Genomic DNA, 24,640 nt, shown 5'->3' with positions numbered 1-24,640 from the left:
GGCGGATTTTCCTTCAACAGGGAAACAGGACTGTGGGGGTAATTCCTATTCATCAACGGGAGGATCACTGATTTCACCACAGTATCCCGATCCCTATGGCAACCGGCATAATTGTTACTATTTCATTAAAACCCCGAACAAAGAATCGGTAACATTGACTTTCACTGAGTTTCACGTGGAATTGTTCGCTGACTACTTATTCGTCGGTGAGGGAGCTGTCGCTGACGTGAATTCGCCGCTCCATACGTTGACCGGCAACACGATTCCCGACCCCATAGTTATTAATTCTGACCAAGTATGGCTCATCTTCTATACCAACACCGCCACCAGCGGCAATGGTTGGGTTCTGACGTATACAACAAGTAAGTGGACAATATGCAATGTATGCATGCATCATTGGGCTTTCGTAAACAATTGACCTTTGACCCCGCTATGTAGGTCGTTCGAACCAAAGTGAAACAGCCTGGCATATTGTAATAAAAGTTTTTTTGAACAGAGCCGTAAACGCTTAGGAGAGTGGCGACATTTCACCTTTAGGTACGATCATGGTACGATTGATTGCGCAGAGTCGTAAAGCTTAACAAGCATGGGGCTCTTTGAAGGAACTCAATCAATCGACCGCCCTCTAACTGAAAACATGTATTTACACGATTCCTTTTGTTATAACACAATATGAAACGCGTTGAGGGTCGTATTCATCCGAGAGATTTTGTGCTCTCTCATAACTAGACTACACCTAAAGCCTTTACGTTTAACCTTTGAATCAAGGAGACCAGATCAGCGATTTACATGGAGTTGGTACATGTAATTAGCACAAAGGGTGACTTGGATTCATTGCCGGTAAATCTGTTGTAAAACCCCCTCAACGGTTTACGACTAGACACACCAGAAACACACACAAAATAAGGGTGCATGAGTGTCCACTAGCATGATCGTCCTACATGATATTTCGACGTCAACAAACTTTGCAGGGTTGATAATATCCTCCAATACAGCTTGTTGTCGCGATGGATATGAACTTGACGCGTCTACTCAGACATTATTTCTCACAATTCTGTCCGCGACCATTGCGTTTGGCGAAACTATATGGACGACAAATTAGTCCTGTTCAATTATTACTGTGGATAAATATCTTACTTGTTAGATAATTTTGCCCGAGCACCCCAGCAAGAACCTATTTCAAAATATCTTCAACACTTCTTTATGAGAAGTGGAGGAGCAGTTGAACTCATTCACTTCAGACCAAAAACATAAAATGTTTCTCGAGTCCTCAGTGAATTCAAAAAATGAATTGGTTATGCGAATTTTTTTCTTTCGTTTTTTTTAAATTAAAAATTATCACCCCTTTTTTGATTTTGGGGAAATTTAAACATGGCAGTCACAAAGTATAATGGCTGCCACTATAAGAAACAAACTTGGAGAATATTTCAGAAGATTTATTGAACATATCAACTAATCCATAACATGAATTCACATGTAGATGTTATGTTTCTGCCAGTTAAAGTTTCACAATTCAATGTACATTGGTGTAAACAATATATCCAGGGATTGATTACCAACGATTTTCTTTTATAAAATTTAAACTGAAAAAAGTCGTGACGCGCATATTTTCACATGACATGTGCGATGAGGGGGGAACAAAATACGTTTTTGGCCTTACGATCACCTTGTCAAGGGCACTTGGAGATTATTCAAAACTTATCTTTTTTGGCCTTACGATCACGTTGTCAAGGGCACTTGGAGATTATTCAAAACTTATCTTTTTTGGCCTTACGATCACGTTGTCAAGGGCACTTGGAGATTATTCAAAACTTATCCTACCAGGGTTAGCATACTGTTTCATGTTTATCATTAAATTATTCATTTTATAAATAACACTGCAAGCAAGATCTTATGAATGATGCTTCAATGTTATTCACACCATTAAACTAACCGATTAAATACCTGTTACGCCCGAAAGGCACTTCTCCATGCGAAAGTAACCCCTGTCAAAATGGCGGAGTCTGTAACAGTGACCAACTTCTGACTGAGTACACGTGCTCATGTATTGACGGCTTTACAGGAACTAATTGCCAAGTACCAGGTTTGTGAAACACCATTGTAAGGTCTGGGCGCATGTGGTCTTAGATAGACACTCTTCGTGAGGTGACCAGGATTTGATAGACTAGATTTTTTTTTGAAAGAGATAAGTTTATTTCAACAAAGTCGCAAGTAAAACATTGTTGAATTAGATTTATCTTTTTCACAAAAGAACTCTGGGCGCATGTGGTCATAGAGAGACATTCTTCGTGAGGTGACCAGGATTTCACTCTGGTCTACTCCCAGGTGATGATTAGAGCGCCCTCTATGATGGGAAATAAGCGCATGCGGGAGTAACCTCACATGTTGTTTTACCCCAAGTTCGATGTCACAGACCCTTTTAGTCACGGACGGACTTTCTTTCCATGAACCCACCTGTGTATAATGGATGATGAATTTTATCACAACCTCTGCAACATATCATTTGGTTGCAAGTATAAAGTGACAGATAATCAGACCGTTACGTCACACAGAGAAAGTCTCTGTATTTCATTTTGTCAAGAAATGTATCTCGTAACCCGGGCTTGCAAACAGCGATGCGATTCGCATACAATATACCTGTGTCAAATAAATAACAATGCTGCACTTCAAAGTTAGATTTGATGTTTGCTAAAATAAGATTTGGATCATCGCCATTGATATCTGAACGATACTGGGAATCGACATTTCATTTTTTTTTGCCTGTTTTATCTGTGAGTAGATCTGTAGCTACAGCATTTTGTCAGCTTGTTTATAAATAATGAATTATATATATCTGTCTTTTGATACGTCACAAAATTATCAAGAGGATTTCCGAAAGCAGTAACCTTCTCCCGTAGTCGTCGATATATAAAAATGAAAACCCCAACGTATTACTCCTTCCCCATTGCAACTGACAGTTAAACCGGGATTGTTATGGACTATTTGGTTCCATTTTTCATCACCAAGGCAACTAAACCTGTCGTATATTAAACAGCCAGGAATATACAAAAGGAAAATTACCAGCTTTCAAGTTGTGTTCTGATTCTTTCTGCCGTGGTTTTTCTAATAAGTAGCCCGTGAAATCTAATACCAAAACAGAATACACTACAGGAAATTAAATACTATGACTAGAGCAGTATTAATAAATTTTGCCCTCAAGCCACTGTTTTGTTTTGTAATAGAACATAGTTAAGCATTTATGATCAAATGCATGGTGGGATGCATTCGTCTACATTTACAACTAATCCGGACTACATAAATATTTCAATATTCTTGTCCTCGATTCTTTCTGACGTCGTCTTCATGGTATTTCAACGTCATTCAGGGTAACGTGTATATTCAGGGTAACGATTTGTATTTAAAATGCTATTTGAATTCCTCGGCATCTGATCAGATACATAGCGAGCAGTCCTCGCAAAACGACCGCCGACGCGCGAAAATTGAAACCTGCAAGCTGAAACCCCAAAGACGTCCCTTCTATATGCTTTCATACAGAAATAGACACAGTCTCCATATAAATATATCAAATGCCTATAAAAACACATGCAAATGTGTCCTGCAAGAACTCGAAGTGTCCCGGATAATCACGAATTGTCTGAAATAAGCAGCGACACGGCAAATTAAAAAATCTTCAAGAAACTCGTGTTATTTCAAATACAATTTTTATGAATCATTTTTCATCATGCTTGTTACTAACAAAACCATCTTGTGTTCTTCACTATCTCATCTACACTTTCTTTTACAATATTCTCAACTTCTTAATAGTCTCACCGTGTGACAGTAATCCCTGCCAACATGGCGGTACCTGTACTGTTATCTCTACAACAAATTCCTATCTATGTACCTGTTCTACCAACTTTGAGGGTATTAATTGTGAAATTGGTAAGTCATGAGACATAGTAACCTCGGATCTATTCGTTTATCACAGTGTCGAAGTACTTGTCTGTATAGTATATCTGTTCCTATGTGTGTGTGTGTGTCTATTTGTCTGTGCCTGTCTTTATCTGTCTGTCTGACAATCTGCCTTATATCTTTCATTTCTTTCATCCACCCATCCATCCATCAATCCTTCCCTCCATCCATTCATTAGTTCATCCATCCATCTATATATCCATCCATCCATCCATCCCCATCAATCTTTCTCTATATCTAGCCAGCTATTTGTCTGCTTGCCTGTCTGCTTTCTGTTTATCTATTTGTCTCCATCATGTCTGTTAACGAGCAACTATCAGTTCATCTACCAAACCAACTGACTATCCAGCCTCCCTTCCATCCTCTTATCTACCAACTCATTGAAACCTACCTATACCTACCTGCCTACCCGTTTGTATGTCGCCATGTCTCTTCCTCGATGTCTCATTGTCGTCGCCATGGCTTGATCTTCCATCCTGCCATTTATTGTAACTTTTTCCTTCTTTCTCTCTTATTCTACGAATGCGTCAGTCACATGTGTATTTATGTGTATTTGTTTGTGTCATATACACTCATCATTTTAGTTTCATTTTCAACATTTTACTGTGGATAGCAATGTTATTCCAATTCTTAAGTTACCGTTCATTTCCTCTGGATTAACATCATGACATCTGTTTCTTTTATCATTCTCATTCAATTATCATTTAATCTTCTGCACAGTTCTCATTCAAACACGATAACTGTTAATGTAATATAAAGCGAGGCAACAGCGCCATCAACGCTCGCTGATAGTCGCTTATGCATAAAATACTTAAAAATTAAGCTACTGCCAAAACAAGTAGAATTTTAGTGAATGTGTTAAGGTAAGTCCTGAAATGTTTTAGAGAGAGTACTTTAGAATGTTGGCAATTGCGCTGTTCCACGCCTTTCCTGCATCTTAAAAGCGTAGACGCGTGCCGATTCTATCGCTAAATTCAGCTTTATCACGGTACTTTTTATAGAATCATTAATGCGGATAAGGCCAGCGATAAACTCACAAGACTCTGCCCTAGTACGGCATCTTTAAATGATTTCCTATGCCAAACTAAAGCTTACACCGTGAGAAAATTGCCATCTTTGATCATCGGAATTTCAATTAATGGTATCGAGTTTTAGAGTGTTACTGTGTAAAGTCACAGGAAGAGTAAGGGCAAGAGAAAATCACCTAATTATCTATCGTGACTTCATTCTTCTTTCCTGGTGATTGGTCAATCGTGACAAATTGTCACGTTTTGTCTGCCTAGTGCAGGCCTAAAACCATATATAGTAAAGCTATATTGCCTTCGAGTATTCTGATCATCAGTCTGGCAACAAAGTATACAAATAGCATTGTAACCAATTTTATTCGCGATCAAGGTTATAAATTGATATATTTTCACTTGTCTATTATACTGGGATTCATTCATTCCTTGTTTACGCTATTAAGTTTAATGACAAGACACTATGAGTAAATTGAAACTATTCATTAAAATAAACAGGTGTAAACGTGTCTTTGCTTATTACACATTTACAAATAAAGAGTGGTCGATCTAAAATTGATCACTGTGTACGTACACGGAAAAGGTTTATGTAGCAAAATATCCGAACCCAACATAAGATGGCGATTTTCTCTTCAGCTGTGTTGCATAGTCGCAAATAAATAAAATCATTTGTGAAAATTAAACTAAATTAAAATTAAATTGCAACAATTGACATTATTAAAGATAAAGAAGTAAGATAATATATGATAGATAGATAGATAGATAGATAGATAGATAGATAATTAGCTAAGATGGATTTGGGATATATATATATATATATATATATATATATTATATATATATATATATATATATATATATATATATATATATATATATATATATATATTATATATATATATATATATATATATATGATCTTCAGACAGAGCACTGTCGGAAGAAAACTGAAACAGTTCAAAAGTCATAATTTCATGGGCAGCATTTTGTATAATGATGTTACATCCACAACAATCACAAAACGTAATGATCTCTTTGTATTTGTATTATTATCTATTATTCCAAAGAAAATGGTCGACGATCATCGCTCCACTGTCATTTTTGTTAGTTTGTTACTTGGATACAGACGATAAAGAGTTAAAATATTGAAACACTAAAACGAAGTTACTACTTCATGATGTAAACTTGTAGATTTTTGAAGCTTCTTGATTGTCATGTTCTGCGCTTATTATCGTTCTGCGTCATATTTGAACCATCAAATCATGATGTTATATCAATTAATCGTTATGTAATCTCTCCTACTTTTAAGATAGTAAATTCTACTTCTGGTTAACGTTCCCCATTAGTTCTGACAGCATGTTCGAGCGATCCATGTCAGAACGGTGGCACCTGTTTCCCCCTGGGTGGCAGTAATGGATACGTCTGCGCATGTGCAGGAGATTTTACAGGCACTAATTGCGAGCAAGGTAAGCAATGACCACCGGGGGGAATTCAACTGGTTTATACTACAACCCCTCTTCCACACAACGAATTGACTTCTGACATTCAAAAGCACAGTTTTCATCCAACATTGTTTACGAACTATTTTGCGTGTATCACTGGGCTCCTTGGACATATCTGATTTGTTTCCTTTCAACACGATTGGCACTAATTTGAGATAATTGGATCTTCATATTTTTCAAATTTCTCAAAAGTGTTAGGTACCCTATAGCTGAATGTTTCAATATTACAAATTACTCATAAAAACCAGAGCGTAACTTGAAAACAAAAGCAGATGAGCTTACGTTTGCAGATTAGACCGTCATTACTTTACCATCCACTTATCCCAAAGTAGTTCCAATGGTGTTATTTTTTACATTTATTTACCCGATCATTTGACAAACATTTGACAATCATATGACAATACATCATATGACAAACATTTTCCGGACAATGACGTCATTTATTAACATATTCATGGGTAACCAACATGTTACTGTAAACGTGAAGTGTTAATATCTTTCCTTTACTTTCTTCAGGTGTTTTATGATCTACAAAGTTTTAAACGAAGACTGCCTTTTTGTTTTTCATATGTTTGTATATTTGTATGTTTTTGTTTATTTAGGTAGCGGACCCTGTGGCAGCAACCCATGTCAGAATGGCGGTACATGTAATGACCAAACAGACTATTATACGTGTGATTGCACGAGTAATTACGTCGGCACTAACTGTGAGATACGTAAGTAATATGGGTCTACTTCTTGTAAAGATCGGCAGTAACTGTGAAATACGTACATAAATAAAACGAGTCTACTTCTCGACCAAATAAACCTTCATTTGAATCAAAACGTCATCTCAGGCATACGTTAATTGTGTTATCTTTCAAAACCTATGATAAAAAGCACGACTAATAATAACGCTGTGTCAATCATTACCACGTGTTAGAAACTGCTACCAACTCAAGTAACCTACAATAATATTTCTTTCTTTGCCTTGTCAGCATTTTCGCTCAATCCATGTGAAGACGAGCCATGTCTGAACGGTGCCACGTGTACAGCACTTGGCACTCAGCGTACTTGCCAGTGTGCAACGGGATGGTCAGGCCCTTCTTGTGAAAACGGTAGGCAGTGCATCATTGACCTTTGAACTTAAGGAGTTCATGTGCAAAAACTTTGAAAGAATATACTGTAATATCGATATATTCAATAATACGTATCGACCAATTTCGTGAACCATTACCACACGTATTTGGGATGTGTAAATAATAATCTTTGTTACTCTTCATCCATGTGATTCAGGGCACGCTTTTGAATAAATTCCGTTTTACAGGTGACCCCTGTCTCAGTAATCCGTGTGCCAATGGAGGTAACTGTATCACTGGAGGTGGAGGAAGCTATTTTGTGTGTAATTGTGCGGACAATTGGGGTGGCACCACGTGCCAAGAAGGTAAGATTTATTCAAACTGCTCTCCCTGCTCCCTGGATGAAAATCTTTAAGATGCTTTGCGTAGATCGATGAATGTGTTATTTGTGTTTATATCAGAAATGTACAATACGCTACTGTCCTGAACCACAATGTTTAAAGGCAGAGAGAATATGCAAGAACACGTCATCTGCATGGGATCGCACTTCACAAAAATGATTCAATTCACCTGGAGCAAATGATTAGTTTATTGCCTTCGATTAGATTGTTAGTAAGTTAAAAACTAATGATTTTGTACATATAATATTACGCTTCCCTAGGTGTAAGAAAGTCTATGATGGCCGTTTATGATGAAGTAAACAAAAAGTTGTATCTACATATACATATATATATATATATATATATATATATATATATATATATATATATATATATATATATATATATATACCACAACTAGGCTACTCAGACATGTCAGAGCTTCAAACAAACGCACACACTTTCTTTTTGTACGTAGACAGAAAAGGAAATATCATTTTCGCTCAATCCTATTTGTTAGATGATTAACACAGATGTCGGTTTGAGCTCAGAAGACTTGGTCAACACAATTCCGCGATGATGTCAGCGAAAGACTCATTGTTGCAGGATACTTCACTAACTAACCAACTTTCATAAATTTTGTTTTATATATAGGTGCTTGTGAAATCCAAACTCCCTGCCAAAATAGCGGCGTTTGTAGCAACTCAGCGGACGGTGCAACATACACGTGTGCTTGTTCCGACCAATGGCTAGGGTCAACGTGTGCTATTGGTAAGGCGGGTCACGTGAGCCACGCGACAAAATTTGCCTTCTCGACTAATCTGCATGGCGTGTTGCATTTCATGCCACGTGTTTTCATAAATATAACTCGAAATATTGTTGCCAGTTTACCCTAAAATCAAACATCGTCACACTGGTGATATTTTACCATAGACCGTGCGTTATAAGATTAATGAATTACTGCGGCAGATATTGGTGCGTGCAACTTCCTCTGGCAATACTATCTTGCTCCATGGTCTATTGTGAAACATGTGGAACTGTAATTTCTAGGGTTTGTGTATTCACATTATGCAAAGGTACTTCGCATATTCATTTATTTGTTTTTAGGCGTATGAGATTAAAGTTCCTCTTCATCGTTGAAAAAATACATTTGCGACCAAACTTCAAACAACTTGAAAGCAAAGTACCCTTTCCCTATATATGAACACGGTAAATGGCAACGTATTTCGAGGCACATGCGCAAAAGCGTTTGAAATTAATCTCGCCAATGCATGGCTGATGGGTCAATGCATGAGTTTACTCTCTAGAATGTATATAATCTTTCCTCTCTCATTTAGATGACTGTATGATGTTTTATGGTGACGTATGTAGAGCATCGTTGGTTCTGCTGTGAACTTCTTGTCTCTTTCTTGGCTCTGGTTCTTATGTCAGTCTCAATGGACTCTTTCTATGGTTTTCAATACTTGTTTGCTGTTAATGCTGTTCCTAACATATACGTTGTGGTCGGTGGTAGTCGAATATACCAGTTGACTTACCCTCTAGTTTGTTTTGTTGATTGAATGCTGGAACCAAGGCATTCTTTTTAGGAGAAACTAAACCAAAGGCAAAAGAACAAATTACTACTCATCGATACGTTATGACACATATCACCATTTAATTGAATGCATGGTTCTTGCACATTTATAGCATAATGTTTTTGCACAATAAAAAATTCTATTACGACTTAGTCAACCATAATAAACAGCGCCCTCACATTATGTAAATAGTGTCCATTAATCAACGAAATCTCACGATACAGGTTTTAACCTCGCCGTTATCAATTATTCCTTTCTGAATGCCTTGTAATATTCTCAACAAACTTTACTATCTTCATAACATTACAGCTTTTAATTAATCGCTGACGTCTCAGTGCATATCACTCTAATGATGACGTCATCGTATATATCGCTCAATTGCTGACGGCACCGTATATATCGCTCTATGCTTCTTCCAGCTAATCCTTGTAATAGCAACCCTTGTCAAAATGACGCAGTGTGCGATGGTGATATCTCGTCATTTACGTGTACATGTCAAAATGGATGGATTGGAGAACTGTGTGACACAGGTAAAGAGATCATTGTCAAACTTCTCTAGTTTTAACTGTCAGCCATGTTTGTGAACTTCAAAAGAGTGTGAGAAACATTTTTCAGGGCATAAGAAATCGTGTGTTGATGGTCAGTACTTTTAAAATGATTTAACTCGTTTTATAATACAGTATCGAATTTAGACGTTTAATGTTTGAGACAAATGTCGGGAAATTTATGTTTGTTTACTTCCTGTAAGGTGCAATAACTCCGCTTTGGTGATGTAGAAAACGTATAATTTCTACCACCATGACTTTCTAGCCATCTATTGCATCGGAGACATTCTGAAATAGTCATACGTTTATAAGGAAATGCTGTACTTCAATGCATGGTAAAAGACACTATTTGGTATGTGTTGGCAGACAACAATCTCGAACCGAAAAGAGACAAAATGAACTGTGTCTGTGTGGTACAGTTGTGTTACTTGACTTGTACCTGGGACAATACGGTCTATTTTTCTTAATGAGTAGATGTATCTCTATCGTGCAGAACTGAAGAAATGATGTCTAACAATGAAAATTTCTTGCAGCAGCCTATCGCTAGATTGAATACTGTTACAAACTGTTTGAAGTTAACTATCATTTTTTGCCTTCCGCTCTAAAGTTGACCCTTGTATCAGTGTACCCTGTCAGAACGGCGGGACCTGCACATCCGGACTAACCTCATACTCCTGTACCTGTGACATTGGCTTTCGAGGATCCAATTGTGAACTCGGTAAACACCATTCTAATTATGTGTTGGTGTTCAATGTCATCGTCATAGTAACTCCACCACCTCATGTCGATCGTATAACCCATTTATATATCATGATTGTACTAACAATTTATTCATTTTCACTGACTAGTTCATTCGTGTCTTGTGATAGCACGTATTTGCAGGCGTTGAAACTATTTCCATAATTGTTGTTGTCGCGTTCGCGTACCGCTTGCAATAGATTTCACTCTGAGTACAGTCGAAACATATATTAACAATTAAACAAAACAAGTGTGGGGCGTAAGGTAAAGTAAGGTAAATCGAAGAATTTCAGGCTAATCGAATCAATCGGATTCGAATAAAAATGGAAGAAAAAGTTCATATTTGCCTGTTATTTGATTGTTAACATTACTTATGAAGGCATTCGGCAATCCCTAATAGAATGGATAACTTTCGTTTTGTTTCAAATCCAAAAGTTTCCAATTTCTATCTAAAGCTAACTTGTTTTCCTTTCCATGATAAATGTATGTCTCTCTGCTTATGCCGTTACTTATGACAGCTAAGACTTCTACGACTTCTTTTCAGTGGATTTTTGTTCATTTGACGTCTGTAAAAATGGAGCAACGTGTACCAACACAGCAACCAGTTACGTCTGCGCATGTGTTGGTGGCTGGACTGGTACCAATTGTGACGAGGGTAACCTTCCAATATAATTATCATCTATAGATGTGAATTCATTTCTCTGTTCTCTCACTATATGTTTTTCTTCTAGAGTAAAATTCTACAACTATATACCGTCGACTTTTTAAGTGAAATTCTTTATTCATTTCTTTCGTATTCAGCTTTTAACTCCTTATAATTTCAGTGTGTGTGATGTTTTATTACAGTATCAAGTGTGTTTCACTTGCCTTAATAGCGTTGTGTTGAATTTTCATTTACGGCGCTATCGGCACTTACGCCAGCCGCTGGTGACATGCGCAGTTATCATTGCGATAGTTTTTCATCAACTTCATTTCTCCAATTATCCATGCTGCCGTGCACAGTCGACTACTGTTTTACCGGACCATGCCTCAATGGCGGGACTTGTACGAACACCGCAACCGGTTTTCTCTGTGACTGTGCTCCTGGGTGGACGTATTCGGATTGTTCCTGGGGTAAAAATTTGTCGGTGGTGACTAGACGTTTTCCGATTTTTGTGCATGGACTCTGTGATTTCCTGTTCTTTTTCAATCGTTGTTGTCGGTAATGTTGTTGTCATGAGATGTATTCCAGTTTTGAGTTCAGAGTTGACTGCATGAACTTTCTCTGTAGTTGCAGCGTTAGCGTGGTCCACTAGTGAATAGGCCATGCGTAACGAGTACCCGATTCGGTTGAAGTGGTCTTGCTGTTGTCTGTTTGAAAAAAATATCTATCTGTAATTTACTTTTCCGCAAACTTCAACCTAAAAGAATTGTTCTTTAGTCTGTCACTAATCGCCGTGACGTCACCTATACCCTCTTTAGTATATAGTACGGACGGATAGACCATTGGAATTCGAAAGTGGATGTTTTAATCGTCATCGCTATAGTTCATAATTGGCCAACTTTGGTTTTATTAGACGCACATCCAGACCTTCATAGTGATGTTGAAGGCCTGTAGCTTTTTCCTCAAAAATTTCCTCTTTATTCGATCATCTCTAACAGATCACACCACCTTCCATGGTCTATCCCGAAAAGCAGTCTTTCAAAAGTATGCTGTGTGCAAACGACACTAACATTCGTAACAATGCATTGTTCAAACTTCTTCCGTGATTCTGTATTTTCTTTCGATTTTTGTTGGTTTTCAGTGCTAACGCAATGTCTGAAATCAATGCGAATAGTGTTAAGGTAGTATGCGCTTCGAAAATGAAAGACATAGTTTTGCTTAACCGTTCCTCCATGAAACTTTCAGCCATCTTAACAAGAGAATACAAATGAAGGCTCTTCGTGTAAAATTTAATACGAAAAAAATTACCCAAGGTTTACCGATATTTGAAATGCAGTATGACCGCTATACCCATGTTATCTCTAAGGGAAAATGAATTTTTGATTTTCGAAACAGCTGAGCTATCATCAAGCGGTAAACCAGATAAGTATTGAACAAAATTGAGAGTCCAATACTGACCCGAGGCGCATACTACCTTAAAGCGTTGCTGTTTTACTGCACGTGTGCTAATGTTTGTTCAGTCTGTTCAATTGACTAGCTGAAACGTTAACGGCTTCATTTACTCTAGCTGTTTTCTGTTTGTAATCCTAAGTAAGTTCTAAATCTGATTTGGTTTTATATTCAGATGATTCGTGTTGACAAAATAAATATTCTATTGTTGTCAAACACTGAAACAGAGCTACAATAAGGGGTAACCAACCTAGCCAAGTCACGTGTTGACACAATCAATAAAATTATTACTATTCTTCTGTCTCAGTTGACCACTGCGCAAGCAATCCCTGTCAGAATGGCGGGCAGTGTGACGTCAGTCAATTCCAATACACATGCACATGCGCACCAGGGTGGCTTGGAACGAACTGTGATCAGGGTAATATAAGATATATCGACGTTTTGAATTAGTTCCCCTCTTTTTGATATACAACTACTACTACGAACTCTGTGTATTTCATTGATAAAATATAGCTATTACATTTAAACAAAAAGTACCGCAGTTTCGATTATATCTATGTCGAGTTTCAACATGTTTTGTTTACAATTACAAAATAAACTTACCAATCTTGCGATGTAACCTTGTTCTAATGAGGATGAATTGTTAATTCTTCACCTATTCATACCTCTGATGGCTGTAATTTATTGTCAGCTTTACACGAGATAGCGAATTATCGTTTGAATGTGCAGAAATAATATGCGATACAAAGGACGAGAGGAAGAATATAAATGTTCTACATTTTTATTTTTGTCACTAGTTGATTTTTGCGCAAGCAATCCGTGCTTGAATGATGGTACGTGCACGACGTTCATTAATCGATATGAATGTCAGTGTACCGTAGGGTTAACAGGAACCAATTGTGATGAGGGTAGGCTTTTCAATTATTTCCATTTTGTGTTTTTATTTCTTTGATATAGGGGTTTAGTTTGACTTGTGTAGTTCTTACGTTCACTGCTAAAGTATTAAGGAGACTAAGTCTTTGTGAAAGATTATTTTTTTCGGACTCAGGTTTGTTTGAAAGTGTTTCTTCCTTTTTAAAGGTGCTCAAGTTTGTTAAATTTATGAAATAACTTTCACTGTCATGTAATGCGTCAAATTGTGCCGATCTTGCGACAACATAAGTATTTTCAAATCTTTGTGCAATCTTCTTATAGTCAGGTGATATTCTGAATGCTTGGCGCAGAGGTAGGAAGAAAAATTGAAGTCGGAATAATCAATCCCACGAAATATATTTTAAAAAAAAGCCTTAAAAGTGCATTGTTATAACCTTGTAGATTTCATGCAATTTGCATTGTTCTGTACATGTTGTGAAATACATCTTAAATGTTTTTTTTACTGCTCACGTATTACTATGATTTCTTTTTCTATCCACGCATGCTCAGTTGACTACTGTACATTATCGAATCCATGTTTAAACGGCGGAGAATGTTATAACACAGCTGTATCTGCAGAATGCACATGTCCCATTGACTGGACGGGAGACACTTGTGAACTTGGTAAAAACAATTTAGTCGGCATCGTCTTCTGGTCTTTTATAGTCCATGTTGTCGCTTCATAGTTATGATTTCTTTGTTGTTTCAAAGTTTTGTATCATGTAGTTCCCAATAGTATCACTTGGTTTCAGCAAGCATAAATATGCTGAAAAGAAGTGCAATTGAATGGTTTTATCGCGTACAAACCTTAAACTGCCAATCTTTAAAAAAAAATCAAAAATTTCTGTTTTGTTTGATTTTATTAAGTAAACTTCGACAGGCGTCTGTATCTGAATATCAATAGTGGTTATAAATAGAATCAAGGTACTTCCATTTCATAGTCATTGAAAGACTGGCTCTGCAAGGAAGAAATACTGTCACAAAATATTAAAAAAATACATCATTTCGCTCCGTCAAGATTTCTACCTATTGTATGATATAATCATTGTATTCACCTTTACCACACTCTAACATTACCTTCAATTACTTTTAGTTAATTACTGCGGTGGTGGTACCTGTCTCAACGGTGCTACGTGTGTGAATGACTACGATAACTCGACACATATCTGTTTCTGCACACCGAAGTGGCTTGGAGATAATTGTGAAATTGGTAAATCTACGTGTGCCTGATTACTTGTTGCTCTTGTTCGATGTATGTAGTTGTATGTGACTCCACATGCCCGTCAACTTCTTTCATAATTGGTTGTCTTATGTGTTTTCCTATACGGGCTGTAACTAATCTGCCGCCACGTGTTACTACCCATCGTTGTCAGTGAGCTTTAGAACTACTGTGGTTTGCTACAATGTAATTGTCTGCATGACATTTGCATGCGCGCTCTTGGACTGTAATGCTTTCTAATTTTGTCGTCTGCGCAGTGTGGCTCTTGTCTTTACAAGGCATACGCCATTTCCGCGCCGTTTTACATGTAATTGTACTATGATGCGATGAGTTGCGAGGGGACTGCGTGTTATGTTTTACTTTTTAACGAAATACTAATCAGCATGGTTCTTCTTTTCTTTACCCAATTGTAGATAAAGAATACTTCATTATTTTTCACAATTCCAAATAACTAAGGTGGCTCATAATAATTCTTAATTTTATCCGGAAGCGGAATGACAGTCAATGCCAAGGCGTTGTATTATGCATTTACACGCAATGTGGCTTGGTGAACAGTGTTGGTGAACTGTGCTGGTGAATGTGTAGCTTCTTAAGGCGAGAGGGAATAAATGCTGTGCATCGAATTTTCTTAACCTTTTAACAAACAAAGACAGTTTGAAGCATTTTGGTTAAGCAGTGTGGTTATTAACTAAGTACCTAAAAGTCAGATATTTTAAATTGAAATCTTCAGAATAGGCGTCCAAATCAAAATGAGCCGATTCCGAGTGATAGCTTGTAATTCTTACTTGCCGGAAGAAGCTATATCGTTATCTTTGCCACCTTAGTGTGATTGTTTTTACAGGTCGTTATCGGAAAACTTAGCTATTGCGCAAACATATTTACTCAAGAGATGAAACACTTTCACCGTACATTTACTGTATATCTCTCAGCAGTGAATCTCTTAAGAGTGAGATAGTAGACTTCCTTTTAAGGTTCGATTTGATTCTTTGTTCATTTCTGTGACAAGATATCCGTGGTATCTGTGAAAACTTTCTTTTCAGAGCGCGTAATTATACCTGTTGAACCAACGACGCAGAGACCCCAAGTTTCATGTGACAGCAACCCATGCCAAAATGGCGGGACTTGCCACCAGAACGCAGTGGGTGCTGGGTATACTTGCACCTGTTTGCCTAACTGGACGGGAACAGTTTGTACAACTTTGGTTGTAGCGAGTAAGACATCAGTCAACTTCATTTTCCATTGAAATGACTTATTAATCTCAATAACCATTACGTCATCGTTGGTTGTATGTATATGTTAAGTCACCGGTATGAAACTATAGAATCAGATTACGTGTGTTGATGAAACAGTCTAGAGGTGTCATCGATGTTCTAGCATTTGGACCTCAAGTTCTCAGACATGAACATTTTCAATTATAGCTAACAGCGTTACAATTAGTATAAATACAATATCTTCCCCGACAGGATGATTCGGATAGATTCCAGCCACAATTTGGGCCACTAGACGTATCGCTAGGGTTAGAGTGAATGCCCCGTAAATATCTAGAAATACTGTCTAAAAGCAGTACTTTGTCTAAATCAATTAGAAATCCGATATCATATCGTGTCATATTTTCCACAGGATGTATTTATTTTATCAAATCAGTTCAACTTCGAAAAAATTAGAAGAGATATAAAAAAAGGATTTGATTTATTCATTCAATTATTACGTCAACTTATTCTTTCTAGGACATTCTAGAAAAGTTAGTGTAGTAACTAGTAACTTCCAGTAGCATTGCAGTATTGTTTATATGATTCAGATTAGTGTGTTTGTATATTCCATTAATTAATCATGGCTGGTTATTCTATTTAGCGATCATCACCTTTATAACTGTGGTTGAATTTTGAATTTTGTTTCTGTTTTCATAGCGACGTCAGCGACACAGTTAAATCCCTGCGACAGCTCTCCGTGTTTGAATGGGGGAATGTGTATAACCGTTGAAAACAATCAAGGATACGCTTGCCTGTGTTTTGGTTTCTTTGGAGACAGGTGTCAGAGTTTAAGTAAGCGCTTCCTTTGTGCGAACATAAACTGGCGATATACCCTTCAGATGATGAAAAGTTACAAAGTCGAGTAGGCACTGTATGCCATCTGTAAGAAAACTTCCGATGCAAAGCCAACTTATAAAAACGACAAAACAGAGTTCGAAAGTTGAATAGACAGTGAGTCTACCATTATGAGATTATGCTAGACATTCCGAAAGGTGTGAGCACATCCTGGTAAAAATGTGTTATGACTACACGAGGACTATTGTTAAAAGATAAATATGAAAGTCCAATATTCAGCAGAAATATTACCTGATTGCAAAATGATTATATTTTCCCACTTACTCACTTACTGAAATTCTTTGCACATGTATAATACATTAACAAAGAAATTTCGTGTTCAAAAAAGATACGCTCTTTAATTTAAGCTTATTATATGCATTATATGCATCGTATCTATCTGCTGACAAGACAACAAGACTGTGCAAATATGTAATTTCTAGTAATTACACATCGCCAAGCCAAACATGCAGGAGCAACAGTTATACACTTAAATGCTTCAGAATACACTATAAGCAGCCTGCACTCTGTCACACTTAACCGATGCCGGACAACTTTCACAAAGCGTAGTGCAAAGTTTCAGCGCAGTTCACAAGCTATTCACAGCACATTATACTTGCACCAAAATTGCATACCACACCAATGCTGTTTTAGGCGATTAGTTCTAACGATTTCACCACAAATAATTTCTCACGCAGATAATGGAAATGGCAAGTGTAAAAATGGCAACTGCTCCGTTTGTTTCTCACTTGAAATATACCTTTCATCTACAGGACTGCTTCACATTGTTCTCTACACGAGATCTCGCGTGATAATATTTTGACATTCTCTTCTAGTCCCAGACCCATGTGACAGCAATCCATGTCTGAATGGTGGAACATGCAACACGGCACAAGACTTCACAAGTTACACTTGTCAGTGTGACGCTGGTTTCTATGGCGACCATTGTGAACAAGAGAGTAAGCTTAACGGTCTTATCCCCGTGACACGCAAGTCACGTGTTACCAATTAACACGTCATCATTAAAACATGTCACAATATCTATGCAATAACGTGTAGAAGTAGAACAATATTAACGAAGTACTTTTCCACAGCGCCATTATTTTCCACAGTACAGTCAGAACTACACATGTATGGTGATGATAAGGTTTTAGGTAGAAGTAGCCATCATATTTTTCCCGCAACATTTCTCTGTCTGCCTTTAATGGGGATGTACTGAGTTTTCCTTGCTTGGCGATGCCACTACTGGCAACAAATTAAGAGGCTTTTATTCATGACGGCAGAGGGCGCAATGCTCACATAGGCAGCTCTTATTTGCTTTCGGTACAGGAAAATTTGTACGAGAATCTCGTCTTGTACAAAATAAAAACCAAAATGGCGTAAAAAATGGCGACTTTGCGCCCTAAAACCTACCGTCAATGTTTTATGGGAAATACTCAATTAAAACCCGCTTTTCGTCTTCATTAAAGTATGCTTTGCGTTCACCTGCTAATTAATTATTGAATTACACTTGGAGGCATAAAATAACGATGCCATTCCTCTCAACAGCAAAACAAGGTACTGGTTATGCGTAAATTTCATGTACTATCAACATGCATTAACAACTAGTCAAGAGTGCCGGCTTACAATGCAGTAATTTTATGACAGCGTCAGTCAAGTTTATTTTCTTGACATTTAATCGATATTTCAAAGGGTTATTAACTTTGAAAACATGATAAACTCGATTAGAACTATTTGGGGATAATTCTGAACGACGAAAAGTAAAAAACCGTCATATTTACGTTTTCCTATTCTGTTATTTCATCATCAGATCTGTTATATTCACAAAGAAACGATGATTCGATCCTGATTATAGCATTCTTCTGATTTGATAATAATAATACTTCACTTTCCGTCACAATCAGAAAATAGTTCCAATGCTGTTTATATTTGTTAACTACATTTACACGCATACTGACGTAATAATGCAACATTCTCATAATAGCGCTCCATACTATTAACATAGTTAATATAGTTTACTCCATTTTGCAGGATCTCCATTGTAGAGCAGTCCATAGTTTCTGCACGGCAACCTTTCCTAAATTCATGAGTGTGATTTTTACATTCCTAATGATTTATTCCTCCCACGAATTACAGCGCTATCTACCGCTTTGCCGAACCCTTGTGATTCGTCGCCATGCCTGAACGGAGCAACCTGCCGATCAATCAACCAGAACGCGGCGTTTACGTGCGAGTGCCTCGATGGTTATATCGGGGATCTCTGTGAGATTCTATGTAAGATCCAATTTACCGTCTCGTGTCATTAGAATAGTCTCACACTGTTCATGAAAGTAATACGTTGCGGTGTCTAGCTGGGTTACAGATGAAGATTTGCATGGTTTTAATAGGTGTACCCTTGTAGGAGGTGTCCCTGGGACGATGAATGCTTTGTTTGTTCGTTTTTACTTCTATAAAACACACACTGTGTTCTCACGGTTCTAATGCCAATCGTAATGATTTATCCTGTTAATGGCAGGTTTGTCATTCTGTATGCAAAATGGAATGTAAAATGTTGTAGTCTACGGTATTGATGAGCGTTTGAAAAGAACTAGCAATGAACATTACTTCAAGTATATCTTAGATTGTTTTACTCAGTAGTGTCAATGCATTATCATCAAACGCACTGTTGACCCAGTGGGGAATATCTCCTCTTTATATATTAGTGCGCATGATCATAGCCTCCATCCCCACGTCACCTGGATCAGTTCACGTGATCCGTCGCACGTCACCGAGCATGCTCAGCAACTGCGATTGTGCACAGTCGTGTGCGATTGTTAAAATTCAACTTATGTATGTCGTGCTCTATGTGCACGGGCGTATTCTAATAATTCTTGTAGTTTGTCTCTATTTGTCTGTGTGTCTTGCATGCTGTATCTGATCTCTGTTCTGTGTTAGTTAATTTATGTAAAATTTATAATTGTCTATGGATAATATATTTTGATATTCAGTAAAATGGTATGAGCTGTGACTTTCAATAGTCTCAGCAAAGATATATACTGTATCAAAACATGAAAAATACTTCAGCAGAAATTGATTATGCCAAGTGTTAGCCTGTACAAAGAATACAAGATATCTGGAACACTTATCAAAAGAAGAAAGCAATAGAAACACGTTTTCGGAGAATTATAACAGTTGTTTTACAAGTTCAGTTACAATTTTGATTGTTGTCTTGATGCGCATTCGCTAGATGATTTTTATTATCCACGTGTCCCAAGATTGGCCCTCCAGTTCACAGTGTAACTGTAATGATAACATAGTTGATGACCCTGTTTTCAGCATCCAATCCATGTGATAGCCTGCCTTGTCAGAACGCAGGTGCCTGTACACCAACCACCAACTATGACGGTTATCTCTGTTCTTGTGTCAACGGATACTCCGGGACAAACTGTGAAACACGTAAGTACTCAGAGGATGTTCCATTCCATAATACAACTGCATATTACAACTTTACCAGTATAGGAAACTCTACGTTACAAAATTTATATCCCTGATCACTCTGCATTTAATCTTCCAACGGATACAATCCCAGTATTACGTTGTATAATGCTTTGCTCACTTACCACTGCTGCAGTACCCTATATAAATAACATAGTATTCCGTTTCTTAAACGAACAAGATTTTCAACTTATGGTAACAGTTTCATAATATCTATTCAAGAAAAATATTTCTTGTTCGTTGAAAGACAAAGAACAAGTTTTGAAAACGCACACCAAATTGTAGAATAGGCAGTTTTATTGTTGATGAGCGAATTTTTGACCTGACTGAAATTCAATTGTCAACAATCACGTACATACATCCGGGCTATGCAGAAATGTAACATGTTGGGCTTTTGTGCATAACTGGTACAGTGAGACAATGAATTTTGTTAAACAAACAGAACAAAAAGACTTAGAAATTATCAAAATCTACAGCTAATTGACCTTTAAAAAACTTTTTTGATACTTTTTTCAAATTAACCTCGTAAATCTAGGCATTGGGTATATGGAATGTCATTTCTGTTGATGCACATTTCACAGTTGTTGATATACCAAGAAATTCTCAAAAACCGATAGAGACTAACACGTGCAATTGTCTCTTCTTTTTTTAACTTTTGAGTATCTCAACTGTGTACACAAATGTTTACTATTTTGATGAGTTCTGGAAACCTACAGTGCAATTAGGTCACCCAGTGTAGATTGTGCGTTCGATTTGAAAATGTGTCGTCGCTTTTTTTCGACATCCATATTTTACACCATTGATGTAATGCATTGACCATGCGCTGTGTACCTTTAGTTACCTTCTTTGGCGCTAACTCACTCTGCCTTTTTCATTTTTTATCTTTTCTTTAAGTTTATTCTCAGCTTCGCTAAACGTAACTCAGCTAGTCTTACTTCACTTACTGTTTATTGTTCACCTCTCTACTATTCCGTGCACTAGCATTCCATTCATTGAAATCACGTGGTAATAAGTATTGTACACAATGTTAACATTCACAAGTAACCCATAAATCATATATTTTCCTCCCCACCTTCAGAAACACCCTGCTTAAGTTCACCCTGTCTTAACGGCGGTACCTGCAGAACACTTAATTTCGACACAGCTTATGTCTGCGACTGTAGACAAGGCTTTTCGGGGTACTTTTGTCAACATGGTGCGTAAAGGGACCAATAGAGAAACACTGCATGCTTTGGTTTGGTTTCCACAAATATTTTCAGTGTTGCGTCTAAGCTGTAGTCAGACTGAGATATTTGTCTCTCTGACATATCTTACATTAATCAATAACGTTCGATTTACTAGTTTGCAGTGGAGTGACGATTGCTTAACCTTTCTGCATGTGACATACAGACACGTGTGACATACAAACTCGTGTGACATATGGACACGTGTGACACACAGACAGGTGTGACATACAAATTCGTTTGACATACAGACACGTGTGACACAAAGTACGCGAGACACACGGACTCGTGTGACATATGGACACGTGCGACTACATAATACACTGTCACAGATTTTCAAAATTACCTGCTCACAAGCATGTTATCTGAAAATGTGAACACACCACACACGAGCACCCATACATAAATATAAATCCTGCGGTTGTTGAAAACGGTAAGTTAACAGAACGTGATTGTATCTAACATATTTTGTTGATGTTCGTTGTGTTTTGAAGACAAATACATCTCTGTGCACCCTTCCTGCATGTGGTGTAAGTTAGATCTGCGTTTGGTATTCACTATTTTTTCTTTGATCTTTCACAGCACCAGACCCATGTGCTAGTGATCCATGTCAGAACGGTGGCACATGCGTCGCCATAAACAACAACAACGCCTACAGATGCGACTGCGCCTTCTCCTGGACCGGAACCAACTGTGAAACAGGTAACGTCTCGGCCTAGTCACCTTGGAACTCTGTGTGAAGATCTAGAGCTATAATTGTCAGATATTGCCTTCGTAAACGTCTGTTTGCAGTGAATGTGTTCTCTATAAGCGTGCAGTGACACTGTCGAGTGTCCTGTAACAGCAATCATTATCGTCTGCATTGCGTTTCGGAATTATCTTGTGCGCACAAATTGTCATTCAACTTTGAAAATTTTCCGCATAACTCCACACCGATGAAGATATAATCATAGTGTTGTAAGAGTCATTGCTATTGACTTCAAATCCGGGCCGTGTACACAGTATTATCCTGCTGCAGTGCTCCGATGCATGGCGGCAAAGTCGTTTGGGTCATATACTGTGTCACTTCTCTGAGTGAAAGTTAGGCGAGAAGTTAAGGATATACTAGTAAGTAGACACAAAGTGATTTAAGATTATTCGAGTATGTGCAGTGACGATGATTTCAATGAACGGGGGAAGTATACAAACATCGTGACAAATATACACTTTTTACCATCGGCGAGGAACACTGATATTATTGCAAAATAATGGTAAAGATATGAGAATGTCGCGAATGAGTCAACAGCTTCATACCAAATATATATATACTCGTCAAAATGTCCTAATGTGCATCGAGCAAATATCAGGTTTTCGTCGGTAATGTTTGAATAGTATATTTCACTTTGGAGATTCGATAGACGTCACTCCTTGATTTATAAATGTTATCCTATTTGAGAACAGGAATAACGCCACCGTGCGTCAGTAGCCCGTGTTTGAACAATGGAGTGTGTAGCAACAACGCTGATCTCACTGGCTACATATGTAGTTGCCCACAACCATACAGTGGTACTAGGTGTGAGAATACAGGGCGTAAGTTATATCTTAGTGACGATTTAGTTAAATATAAGGAAAGTGCAAACATGAATAAAATCACGAAAATATGCTCCAGAAATGTCTCTCAAATGAGTTTTTAAACATTATTAAGGAGATAGTAAACGTGCATTTGCCAGTAAATCAAAAAGCATTCACAAAGCCTGCTGCTTCGATCCCCCACACCTCTCTCTTTCCCCCCTCTCTCTCTCTCTCTCTGTCCTTGTAAAAGGATAATTGCATGAGTTAAATAATATCATGTTAGTTTGTTTAAACTTCTTGTAGCTCATTAAAAGGTACAATTACTCTATTTACGTCAATATGATTTACATTTACATATATTCACGCTTTCTTCCAATATAAAATATTTGATTCAACAAAAAACAAAGAAGTAAATGTGCAGACTACCTTCACGTACCATCGCCATGCAATTGTCCTGCAATCGTTTCAATCTAGTTCTGTCTTACTGTACATGTATTCTCCTCCTCCTCGTCTCCATGTGATCTCCATCTCTCCGTTCTATCCCACTTCCTTGATATACTTGTCTTTCCGATGATTCCTATTGATCTTCTGTCTCCTTTCCTTGGCTTCACAACACCAGTAGGAATTTTAAACACCAAATTAAATCTAACAAAAATTGCGGCATAGTTACTGCGATAATGAAAATAATGCAACTATAGTAGACGTACTTAATAAGTAACATTAATTGGCCTCTAGATATTATACAGAAATATAATTTAATATCAATTTTTATGTCAAAATACATTAGACTTGTTATCGCTTTGCGGCAGCTACACCATGCGAATAAGTTGCTGCGAATTTAGCGCTTTCAACCTCGTTTACTGGTTAATCTGCACATCGCTTGTGAGTCTTGATCAATTCGTTTGATGTCGACCATACTGTGATGATAGCATGCTATATTGACCATATTGTGATGATAGCATGCTATATTGACCATATTGTGATGATAGCATGCTATATTGACCATATTGTGATAATAGCATGCTATATTGACCATATTGTGATGATAGCATGCTATGTCGACCATATTTGATGATAGCATGCTATTCCCTCTGCATGGCTCCTCGCTGCTTCACTTTTACACAAGATTGTGTCATTTGCATGTAAAGTATTGTCTATATGATGTTGCATTTATTCATGATATTTCTGATGGTATGGTTTACAAAAGAGACTTAAAGGTATACTGTAACCTGTTCCAATTTTGCCACACAGTTACCATGGAAAGAAAATCTCACCAATCACAGATTTTAAGCCCTCACATGGGCATTTTGAATACCAA

General features: G+C 37.4%; 1 protein-coding gene across 29 annotated transcripts in view; it reads left to right on the top strand.

Annotated features, from left to right (window-relative positions):
• Window positions 1-24,640, top strand: part of LOC139134060 (neurogenic locus notch homolog protein 1-like) — a 93,070-nt gene that overhangs the window by 11,511 nt on the left and 56,919 nt on the right. For 22 of the 29 annotated variants that reach the window (XM_070700936.1, XM_070700935.1, XM_070700934.1 and 19 more), the window contains exons 3-26: window positions 21-362; window positions 1,961-2,083; window positions 3,805-3,921; window positions 6,317-6,436; window positions 7,075-7,188; window positions 7,450-7,569; window positions 7,779-7,895; window positions 8,565-8,681; window positions 9,904-10,014; window positions 10,637-10,747; window positions 11,312-11,422; window positions 11,770-11,880; window positions 13,167-13,277; window positions 13,657-13,767; window positions 14,282-14,395; window positions 14,865-14,981; window positions 16,031-16,201; window positions 16,898-17,032; window positions 17,911-18,033; window positions 19,211-19,348; window positions 20,390-20,509; window positions 21,627-21,743; window positions 22,354-22,473; window positions 23,212-23,340. In XM_070700936.1, the coding sequence (XP_070557037.1) occupies window positions 21-362; window positions 1,961-2,083; window positions 3,805-3,921; window positions 6,317-6,436; window positions 7,075-7,188; window positions 7,450-7,569; window positions 7,779-7,895; window positions 8,565-8,681; window positions 9,904-10,014; window positions 10,637-10,747; window positions 11,312-11,422; window positions 11,770-11,880; window positions 13,167-13,277; window positions 13,657-13,767; window positions 14,282-14,395; window positions 14,865-14,981; window positions 16,031-16,201; window positions 16,898-17,032; window positions 17,911-18,033; window positions 19,211-19,348; window positions 20,390-20,509; window positions 21,627-21,743; window positions 22,354-22,473; window positions 23,212-23,340 (3,120 nt within the window). The remainder of the gene's footprint in view (window positions 1-20; window positions 363-1,960; window positions 2,084-3,804; window positions 3,922-6,316; window positions 6,437-7,074; window positions 7,189-7,449; window positions 7,570-7,778; window positions 7,896-8,564; window positions 8,682-9,903; window positions 10,015-10,636; window positions 10,748-11,311; window positions 11,423-11,769; window positions 11,881-13,166; window positions 13,278-13,656; window positions 13,768-14,281; window positions 14,396-14,864; window positions 14,982-16,030; window positions 16,202-16,897; window positions 17,033-17,910; window positions 18,034-19,210; window positions 19,349-20,389; window positions 20,510-21,626; window positions 21,744-22,353; window positions 22,474-23,211; window positions 23,341-24,640) is intronic. The other 7 variants (XM_070700938.1, XM_070700940.1, XM_070700941.1 and 4 more) reach the window with 7 other exon arrangements.

Source organism: Ptychodera flava, chromosome 5 (assembly GCF_041260155.1).
Source record: "Ptychodera flava strain L36383 chromosome 5, AS_Pfla_20210202, whole genome shotgun sequence".
Classification (NCBI taxonomy): Eukaryota; Metazoa; Hemichordata; class Enteropneusta; family Ptychoderidae; genus Ptychodera; species Ptychodera flava.
The sequence above is the reverse complement of the archived record's forward strand: the minus strand, read 5'-3'. Positions and strand labels throughout refer to the sequence as shown.